Raw genomic sequence first — 11976 nt, 5'->3', positions numbered from 1 at the left:
ATTATATGATTAAAATACTATGTTTAGGTTAGGAAGGACAAAATTAATTTCATTTCATAGCTGCCCTTTTGTTGTGGTCCCTTAGTTGAACTAACAAATCAATTTAAAAGCCTTTGACATTTGACAACTTGATAGATGTATTTTTTTAGTTAAAAAATTATAAGTTTGGGGTTGAGAGATCCTTTAACAAATATTATCTATAATTTGAAGACAAAATTTAAAATTGATGAATTATAAATAATTTCAAAAGAATATAAAAACTATTTAAAATATTGTAAAGATGAAGAAATAACCTTTTTCATCTTCTAAACATCTCAAATAAGTTTTTAAATGTAATTAAAAAATTTTCTCTTTTCTAAATTTTCAAGCTATTCTAAATTTTTTAAGTTTAAACTTTGAATCTGTTAGGTTGCTAAATTATTATGTATTAAATCTAATATATTTGAGTATATACCAAATTAAATGATAAATGAATAGCTTATCACTTGGATGGCCTAAAAGCAGTGGACTCAGGAGAAGAAAAAATGAGACCTAGGCTTCAAAGAAATACAGAGCTTTTAATAGAGCCTTGCTTGCCAAACAGATATGGAGAATTATCAGGAATCCAAATCTGTTGTCTAGCAAGGTTCTGAAAGCAATGTATTTTCCAAATAGCAGCATACAGGAATGTAAAGTGGCAAAGAATGCTTCCTAGTTTTGGCAGAGTATAATGAGCAGCAGTGAAGATCTATGGTGGGAAGTGAGGAGGAGAATAGACAATGGAAGAAAGACTAGAATCTGGGAAGACCAATGGCTACCCAACAACCACCAAAGGAAGCCAAAAACGCTTAAACCAGCAAACAGGCAGATTGATAAAGTGGCTGACATGATAGTGGATTACAGATGGAACAGACCTCTCATCTGTAAGATGTTTTGCAAGGAGGATGCTGACAACATACTGAAAGCTCCTATTAGCATCACAAGAAAAGAAGATAGTAGATTCTGGTTAGGAAACCAGACTGGAGAATACACAGTGCAATCAGGATACAAACATGCAATGGAAAGGAGAGAGGTTGAAACAAGAAAGATGGAAAGGGAAGCTGAACCTAGCTGCAATTCAATAAACCAGCATGTGTGGAAGGTGTTATGGAACTTAAACATCAACCACAAGATTAAATTGTTCATCTGGAAAGGACTAAGAGAAGCAGTTCCTATCAAGAAGCTGATATGGAGAAGGGCAAAAGCAAGAGATCGAATATGCTCAGGCTGTGGTAAGGAGATGGAAACACTTGAACATATGCTGCTAAATTGCAGGAAAGTTAGAGGCATTTGGAAACTAGCTCCAGTACAATGGGATGTAATTGGAAACCTGACAGGAAATTTGAAAAACTGGTGGACAGTTGTAATTGAAGCTAGATGAAGAGCCCAAGGAACTGACCACATAAGCCTCACGGCCTATACCTTGTGGCAAATTTGAAAGAGTAGGAATGAGAAGGAATTCAACAACAAGATACAAGATCCAGCTGCAGTTGTTAACAAAGCCTACACCGCCTGGAGGGAATTTAACAATGCAATAGAGAAAGCTAGGAGTTGTAGCATAGGTAGAACATCAATGCCTCAACAACAAAGCAACCAAGATGAAATGCAAAATGTAGAAGCTACACCAAGAGGAAGACATCTTAAGATTTCTGTGAACTAGGACAAGGAAAGGATAGCTGTTGGATATGGTATTGTGGCAAAGGATGAAAGGATGCACGACTAGCTGTTGGATATGGTAGTGTGGCAAAGGATGAAAGGATGCAGGACCTAATAGGATGGGCAATGAGAGAAAGAGCAATTGGAAATCAACTTCAACATTTTGTTGAAGGGATCAAGCTAGCACTAGTCAAAGCAGCAAAACAGGGATGGAGACTAATAAACATTGGAGTTCCTGAAAAAAATTGCTACAGCAAATCCAACAGGAAAAGTCAATAGATGGATGGACAACTATAGTGATATAGGATATCAAAGAGCTAAGTAGTCTATTTACAAATGCTCCTTTTGCCTAGAAGTAGTAAATAAGACTGATCTAAGTGTTCAATTTAGTGCTCAAGCATTGAGCAATCATCAAGATGCAAAATGGGTCAATCCCAATCTATTGTGCTATAGCACAATGTAAGTATCGAGCCGTTGCTTGCATTGTATATACTTTTGGAAATCAATACCATTCTCTCGTTTCAACAAAAAAAAAAAAAAAAGAATAGCTTACCACTTTTTTTTGGAGCATGTTTTGCCTAAAAACTTCACTACCACTCAATTAATCTAGATTTTCTATTTTTTGTTATCAAATGTATCTAAACATGTTAAGATCAGAATCCATTAAATTTAAGTGTTGAATTAAATTATCAAACATGTGCCCCAACATTTTTAGTTTATTGGGTTAAGAACAAAAAAAACTCCTGTGGTATATCTAATACACAAAAAATCCCCCGTGATTTTAAAATATACAAAACGATACCTCATGTTTTGAACTAAATTGTAAACTAATAGAATTCGTTAAAGTTAACGAAATAGACGGTCTTGGCGGTTAAACATACCGGATTCCGTTAAATTTACCAGATTCCATTAAGTTTTTCGTTAAGTTTATCGAATTCCGTTAAATTTAACGAATTCTATTAGTTTACAATTTAATTCAAAACATGAGATGTCATTTTATATGTTTTGAAACCACGGGAAGCTTTTCTGTGTATTAGGTATACCACAGGGAATTTTTTGATTTTTAACCCTAATTTGTTTGGTTTCTATTCATTTTGCTTTTTTTTTTATAACCTGGAACATGCCCCGACTTGAACCCTTAGGACCCAAGCCGGTAACTCCATTCATTTTGCTTTTTGTATGTGTTTTTTCATTTTATCTTCTTTTCCTGATTCGGGTTTACTAAACAAATATTTAAGAAGGCAGTCAAAACTGGTTGATTTTTCCATTGGCCTAACTCAAGTTCATAGGGATTCAAGTAATCATAAAAATATCCCTAATCAAACTCTTAAAGCCTTCTTTCTAATTTTCCTTTTCCTTTTTAAAACTTAAATGGTAACTTGAACTTATATATATATATATATATATATATATATATATATATATGTCTACAGTGATTGCACCTTGGATAGGTTCTCCATGTTAGGAATGGCAATGAGGTGGGTGGCAAGGCCCCTGCCCTGCCCTCTGTCCCATGCTTCCCTCGCGGGGGCACCTGAGGAGGCTAATAAAAATTTGTCATTTAATTTCATTGTAGTCAAATTTTAACAAATAATTAAGTACTAAAATATCAATACATTATCCATTGTAAATTCATAATTGAAACTCATAAAAACAATCAAACAAAAATTATTTGAATACAATCCAACATGATGAAACAAATATAGCTAAAGTAGTCAAGTTTTCACTTTTGAAATAAAATTAAGTACTAAAATATCAACACATTATCAAATCATTATCCTTTGTAATTTCATAATTGAAACTCATAAAAATAATCAAACAAAAATTATTTGAATACAATCCAACATGATGAAATAAATAGGGCTAAAGAAGTCAATTTTCACTTTTGAATTAAATACAATCACTGAGTCATTATTATATTTTTTTGAAAAAAAATGTATTATTGTGTTAAGTGTAATTAGGAATTTAGTATAAATATATTAGTAAATTTAGTATAAGTAATTAATAATTTCTATTAGTAGACATGTATAATTATTAGTATAATTGATATTATCAATTATATTATATATACCAATATATATTATATAATACTTATAACTTATAATATCATTATTATAAGTTTGTAACTAATTAAATTAAATATTATACATATACATATAAATATATATATACATATTCAAACGGGTGGCGAGGCGGGGGATCGGGTGGGGGTATACTTTGTTTGAATGAATCCCTAGCAACTTTGTTTGAATTGTCATTTTTTCTCAAAATTTTTTTTATACTTTTTATAAACGCTTTTTTCAATTACATTTTTATTTAACATATTTTAAATTATTACAGTACCTTTTTTGCAAAAACTCTCAAAAATTGCAATCAAATCGCTATAATACATATGCGACCGGTCACTTGAGCTATGTGAGACATTCTCCTTCTGCCTTCTGAAGAATACATCGTATGGTTTACTTACAAAGAAGACGAAATCAATTGTCTGTGGCGTATTGACAGGTGCCGAACCTGTGCAATAATAATTACCTACTCAAGAAAATTACAAATTTTGTATATAGCAGTGAGTAGGGTCGAATCCACAAGGACTGGAGATAATTTGTTTCTTCCAGAATCCGAAGTATGGGGGATTTTTGAAAAATATAAAATAATTAATTAACTAACTAATGAAACTACTAATAGAATTAAACAAAAATTAATCAATAGCCAATACGACTCTAGCCAAAGGTGCAACTTTTCAGACACGTTCCATTCAACTGATCACCGATGCAAAAATAATTCAATTACTCATTCCTAAATTGGTTATAGCTATTAGAGGTACAAACGAATCGAGCCGCTCGCAAGCTGCTTGATTCGAGCTCGAGCTGGTCGAGTCAAAATCGAACTCGAGCTCGAGTTCAAAACATTAAGTTCGTTAGCTAGAGAGCCGGCTCGCGAGCTCGAATATATATATATATATATATATATTATTTTAATAGTAAAATTACATAAATATCCTTAATATTTTATTATTTATTAAGAAAAAATATTATTTTATTTATTTTTTTTAAAAATAAAATAATTATTTTTATTTTTTTCAAGTTCGAGCTCAAATTTAAAAATTGCCAATTCATCGAGATAGAGCTCGAGTTCGAGTTCGATGAATTTAAGTCAAAACTCGACTCGACTCGACTCGTTTGCAGCCCTAATAGCCATCAACAAGCTCTGATAACCAACTTTTCTTTACTTTATCGATAGTCAAGGTACGACCGTTGACTATTTTTCTAACCAAAAAATAACCCTAGGTACGACCGTAGGATTTAATTCCTCGATTGCATTAATAATTAGAAAAATCCAACCCTAACTAACAAACACGCTACGAGGGCTTGTTTAAATTAGATCATACGTTTCCCTAACATTAAACTAATCACGCTAGTCGCCACTGATATTAACCAATTGAACAATTATGGATTTAATCAATTAATATGATAGTAGATTATTAGGTTAATTCGAATATCGGACCCTTGACATTCAAATAACAAAACAATTATAAGCAATTAAACCAGAAAACGTACGAATACCAATGAATAACAGAAATAAGTAAAATAATTCGATCTCACTGATATTTGGAACCGTGTCTTCAAATTAACCATTGACTAGAAAAAGGAGTTAGCTTATCTTCATGGAGGAAATCCCATGCAAAATTGCAGAAGTAATCCTCGAAGACAAAGCTCTGTTCCCCCCGTCCTAACAGAAGAGACGGCAAAGAAGAAAACCAAGAAAAAGCAAAACGAGGCCCGTCCCACAAGAATGAAAACTGTCCTATCTAAAAACAATGATTCACGCATCCCTACGTGGTCCCCTATCGGATAAGGAGCAAAAACAAAAAGGTTCCAGCACTCCCACTGCCAAAGTTCCCTCCTAATTCCTTTCCTATTGCTAGTAGACTCCTAGTACAAGGCCACTCTTCATCAGCAAAAAAGTAAGAAATCCGTTTGTATCACCCTGCGGAGCCGAACTTGTATTTTCTTTTGGAAACTCCCCACGCGTGGAGAATTTGTCCTCCGCAGATCCTTCTTTTTAACACTTTTTAGTTCCGCTTCCTGTAGATAGGCCCAAATACTAAATATAAGTATATGTTAACAATTAAAACAATATTTGGCAAGGACAATGAGGAAAATTAACAATAAAATTACTAATAATTAACACCCTATCCATTTACCCTACACCTAAATCATGCTTGTTCTCAAGCATTTCGAAACTCAGAAGCACAATCAAGATAGCAACGGTTATGTAGTGATCTACACTAACACAAGCATCCCGCATTCTTGACAATGTCGCCAACGTTAGAACATACCGGACAGGTGATTATTCGAAAAATATGAGCAGTAATACTTATCACTTTCAAGAAAATGTATAGATACTAACAACGCTCAAATCAATATCACGGAATAGCATTACCATAGATTTGCACATTTATCACATCTCCACCACTCAAAAGTGAACTAAATACACAAATCAAAGGGACTTTAATAGGGTTGGAATGTGGTTATGGTAAAAGACGGGATAAGAAGGTAAAGATAGGGTGCAATATGTCAAGAGAATGTCCGATATCCACTATATAACCACAACGCTTTACCGGGGAAATTTCACAAGTAAGGTGTTTCCATTTGCTATTCCCACTGTGCAAGTGCCAGAACTCTTTTTTCTTTTTTATGAAGGGAAACATCTTGCAAGGCGTGGGCACGCCCTGTAAGTCAGAGTCTTCTATTCACCAGTTTATTGACTATTTCTCCCTTTCTTTTTTCTCTTTTTTTTTTCTTCTTTTTTTCTCTTTTCTTTCGATCTTAGATGCACAGAAACAGCACCATATAACTTCTATTCTAACAATACTTGTGACCATAGATTTATTTGTCTTGCACAAACAATGAAATTCAGGTATCTCTTAACGACACAAGATTGAACAAGAAAGTCTAAAAAGGTCCTGAGTTATCAAACACAGCTAACAAACAAAGGAGAAGGATAAAAGCTCAAATTGGTTCACTATTGGAAAACAAGATAAAGGCATAGTTTGTAGAAAGCTAAAGAAGGTTAAATCTTAAATGTCCTTATCGTTTCAAATGCATCCAGTTCAACAAAATGTGGCATCGATATGTATAAAATAACAAGTTCTAGAATGCCAATATCATGTGTGATACCCACTCAACAACACAAATGAAGCAAACAAGAATAATGTGCTCGTGCATGGCTCAAAAGCTCTCAAAAGTTTCAAGAATGGGTCAAGTCCAGCATATTTAACATTCAACAATATTACCAACGAAAAGCAAAATGCATAGCTAGCTTATATGACCACATATCCGTGCACCCTGATTGTGCAATCCATCATAGCAACATACTCTAGTAGTTAACAAATGTAGAACTAACGAAATCAACTAACTACATTTTTTTTTTCATTTTCTTTTCTTTTTTTCATTTTTTTTGTTTTGTGTTTTTTTTAAAGAAATAATGGAAGCCATCTCTCCCACACCTAAAACCTGCATTGTTCTCAATGTAGTAAAGACAAATAAAGTATAAGGATAAAAGTAGACGAAACTTCCCTGACTACCAAGAGAATGCAGCGTGACACTAAGACGGAGGACGATAAGGTGGTTGGAATCTAATATGAGCAAAGAAAGCTGCTTGATGAGCTGCGCGAGGAGGAGAGAGAGAGTCGCGAGCGGTGGTGGTGCAAGGTGGAGAGCGGCGACGGACAGGGGGGCGAAACCTTGAGAAATAAGACAAAAGAAATTGAAAAGAGACTAGAAAAGACCAGACAAGACAAGATAAAATAATAAAAAAAAAAGAACAGTAGAAAAGTAAGGTTAGAGAGGGTCCCGGTCACGTTTGACTTTCATTGTCGCTAAGGTTGGAAGGCATGGGCATGCCTTGGAGGTTATAGTCTTTTGACCATCGCGTCCCAATAATGTCCAAAAGAGATTCTTTCAAAGCGTGGGCACGCCTTGGAACTGATAGTCCCTAATTTGCACAGCGCTCCTGACGTACCCTTGTAAGATGTGGGCACGCCTTGGAAACCTCAGTCTTCTGATCATCCAGCTTTTTTACAAATGCCCATGTGCGCCAAATACAAGGCAGAAGTCTTCTGCCCACGAATTTTTTTGCTCCCAACCCAGAATAAAACTGTACAGAAACACCCATGACTGACAATATAGGTTGTTTGTCAATAGGAACTTAAACCCACTAATCTTGAACACGAATATGAAATAAAACACAATTAAAATACTTGGATTGCCTTCCAAGTAGCGCCTTGCTTTAACGTTTTTGGTTAGACATTGCCCTGTTTATTCACGGAGGATAAAATCGTATAACTCGTTTCAGTGCTTCATTTTCTATGTATCCTGGTATCCCTCGTAAATAGAGTAATTCTTAAACACACGAGCTACGATTTTTCATGGATTAGTAGATGGCGCCAAACAAGTCAACAAGAATCTTAATTCTTCATTCACTCCTCCATCACGAGCACTTATTAGTTTGAGATATTTTGCTATCATGACTTTTAACTTATTCCTGTCATAAAACTCAAAATCGTCTGGCATAATAAATTCAATCTCACCAATAGGAATTAAAGAATAAAAGTCAGAAGAATATTGATTAAGGAATGGAGGAGATATCACCGCATTTGGAGATTGTTCATTGGATTTATTTACTTGAATCATTTGATATTGGGGTCCCATTTCTTGCACTCCAATTTCCTTTTCAACTGCATCTTTAAATTCTTCTTCTTGAGACTCTTGCAGTTCCATATCATTTGTCAGGATAATTGTATTCTCATATTCTTTAAGGTCATTGATGGTTTGTGAAGGCAATTCTATATAAATTGGAGAAATCAATTCACTAATTATAGATACCAATTCACGCCTTCCTTCTTCCATCTTTTTAATCATCCTTTGTGTTTTCTGTTGAAATTAATGTGTCTCCTGTTGAAATAGATATGTGTTAGTAGCTAGTGATTCCATTATTTCTTTAAGAGACATACCTAACGTAGATGACGTTTCTTGAGACTTTTGTTGTTGAAAACCCATTGGTCTGGTCACATAATTAAAATTGGAATCATCCCACAATCCTTGATCATACCGGTTTGAATAAGAGTCATACCACGTTTGATATTGAGATGAAAAATTTTCAAAAGTATCTATTGGAGCACTTAGACCATCTTGAAATGCAGGGCATATATCGGTTAAATGATCTGAGGCAAAATAAGTTTCACAATTTGCAACTGCCCATTGATCATTAGAAAAAAACGAGTCTCATAATCCCTTCTAGAAATAAAATCCAGTCTATCACCAAAATACAGAATGTTAGCAACCATAAACTATATACATAAAAAAAAGAGAAAAATAAAAAAAAATCAAAACAAGATGAATTAAAAAATAAACAATTTAATCAGGCACCAGTTCCTTACAACGGCACCAAAAATTGACAGGTGCCGAATCTGTGCAATAATAATTAACTATTCAAGAAAATTACAAATTTTGTATGTAGCAGTGAGTAGGGTCGAATTCACAGGGATTGGGGATAATTTGTTTCTTCCAGAATCCGAAGTATGAGGGATTTTTGGAGAATATAAAATAATTAATTAACTAACTAATGAAACTACTAATAGAATTAAACAAGAATTAATCAATAGCCAATACGATTCTAGCCAAAGGTGCAACTTTTCAGACACGGTCCATTCAACTGATCATCGATGCAAAGATAATTCAATTACTCATTACCAAATTAGTTATAGCTATCAACAAGCTCTGATAACCAACTTTTCCTTACTTTATTGATAGTCAAGGTACGACCGTTGACTATTTTTCTAACCAAGAAACAACCCTAGATACGATCGTAGGATTTAATTCCTCGATTACATTAATAATTAGAAAAGCTTAAACCTAACCAACAAACACGCTATAAGGGTTTGTTTAAATTAGATCATACGTTTTCCTAACATGAAACTAATCACGCTAATCACCACTGGTATTAGCCAATTGAGCAATTATGGATTCAATCAATTAATATGACAGTAGATTATTAGATTAATTCGAATATCGGACCCTTGACATTCAAATAACAAAACAATCATAAGCAATTAAATCAGAAAACGTACGAATACCAATGAATAACAGAAATAAGTAAAATAATTCGATCTCACTGATATTTGGAATCGCATTTTCAAATTAACCCTTGACTAGAAAAAGGAGTTAGTTCATCTTCATGGAGGAAATCCATGCAAAATTGCAGAAGTAATCCTCAAAGACAAAGCTCTGTTCCCCCCGTCCTAACAGAAGAGACGGCAAAGAAGAAAACCAAGAAAAAGCAAAACGAGGCCTGCCCCACAAGAATGAAAACTGTCCTATCTAAAAACAATGACTCATGCATCCCTACGTGGTCTCCTGCCGGATAAGGAGCAAAAACAAACAAAAACAAAAAGTTCCAGCATTCCCACTGCCGAGGATCCCTCTTAATTCCTTTCCTATTGCTAGTAGACTCCTAGTACAAGACCACTCTTCATCGGCAAAAAAGTAGGAAATCCGTTTGTATCACCCCACGGAGTCCGGCTTGTATTTTCTTTTGGAAACTCCCCACGCGTCGATAATTTATCCTCCGCAGATCCCTCTTTTTAACACTTTTTAGTTCCACTTCCTGTAGATAAGCTCAAATACCAAATATAAGTATATGTTAACAATTAAAACAATATTTGACAAAAACAACGAGAAAAATTAACAATAAAATTACTAACAATTAACACCCTATCACGTATGCTAGTACTAAATATCTTCTCCACTAGTTGTGTAGGTGCACACAACCATAAGTCAAATGCGCTGGCTTTAATATTTGTTGGTACTCTAATCTTCTAGATTACATGTCACTTGATACAATAGTGTTAGTATTTGTTAGTCAAAAAGGCGTTCCTGAGGCAGCATGAATTCTAGGTGGACATTTTAACGTTTGTTTTCCCTAGTCAAAGTTCACAACGACAAGCTTTTGTTATGCTCTTAAAAAAAAACTTTTAAAGCCAGCATTATCTAGAAGATATCGATCGCGTTGTCAATTGAACAATGCACCATGAAATTAAAAAAAAAATCCAAATAATCTTCAGAAGGTCTTGTTTAAGTGCAAAACCCTTGTGACACCAACAAAATGGCTTGGTAAAAAGTGAAATGTCATGTCAAAGTTGTAATATTAGATAATGATCATTTCCACTTTGCACATTTTATAACTGTACCTAAATTTCTATTTTGACCTTTAAACTTTAAAATGAGATATTTTAATTCCTATTTCAATAAAATCATTGATGGAAGTGAGAGAGATTTTATATTTAAGTGAGACAAATCAATAGGGATTAGATCAGGAATGCCTCAGGAATTAAGTTTCTTGCTTAATGTGTGTATACTCTGATGTATTAGGAATTTCCTTCTTTTGCAAAGCTTCTTTCTGATCATTAATGAAAAAATAATGCATAGGCATTTTTTTTAAAAAAAAGTGAGATATATTTTTTTATATTTTAGAGACGAAAGTAGGACAGCCATTATATTTTAGGAACCAAAATATCCCACTTTGATGTTTGAGAACTAAAGTCAAAAGTTGAAGACTGCTTAGTGGGAAGGGGGGGAAAAACCGCAAACTGAAACGTGGCTTTAGAAAGAATGGATTATGGAAGTACCAAGTTTTCCTTTGACGATGTGTGGTTAACTTGTTAGGCCCACAAACTTTTAGCCTACCGATTGGTTGAAGGCTGATTTGTTGGGAGAGTTAGATATTTTTTGGGCCAGTAGGATCCAATCTTCAATAATCGTGTAATTGTGGCAAGGTCTGCACGAATTCGTGCACCTGACCAATCAAGACATGCACTACCGGTGGAAGACATGCACTACCCGTGACAATTAGAGGTTAGTCCATAGATTCATTCATTTTTTTTTAATTATTTTTTTAAATTTTCTGAAGAGGATTAGTAGTGATTCTAGTTCCCATATTCATTCATTTCCTATTTATGCTTCCAAAATTCTTGGGATTTAACTTTTAAGTGTTCATCTCTGTATATATTACTCTTATAAGATCTTTATTAACTCAAAAATTCGGAGTTACTAGAGAAACAAGCATCAACCTGTTGTAGATTCAATCATAGACAAAGAACAAATATGCATATCATAGGTCACTTTTTCGCATCAACATGGCTAATATTTAAGTGCAAAACCTACTAACAAATTTTTTTTTTTTTTTTTGGTGACAAGTTAATGTTTTTTGATTATTGGTGTTTGCCATAGTGATGAAGTAATA

General features: G+C 34.0%; 1 protein-coding gene across 1 annotated transcript; it reads left to right on the top strand.

The window, feature by feature from the left end:
• The first annotated feature begins 709 nt into the window (after positions 1–709).
• Positions 710–1399, top strand: LOC140004865 (uncharacterized). The gene has a single exon (XM_072045022.1). It carries the CDS (start codon positions 710–712, stop codon positions 1397–1399), a length of 690 nt encoding a protein of 229 aa, XP_071901123.1.
• Positions 1400–11976: the final 10577 nt, after the last annotated feature.

Source organism: Coffea arabica, chromosome 4c (genome assembly GCF_036785885.1).
Source record: "Coffea arabica cultivar ET-39 chromosome 4c, Coffea Arabica ET-39 HiFi, whole genome shotgun sequence".
Lineage (NCBI taxonomy): Eukaryota > Viridiplantae > Streptophyta > Magnoliopsida > Gentianales > Rubiaceae > Coffea > Coffea arabica.
This window is presented reverse-complemented; position numbering and strand designations above follow the sequence as displayed.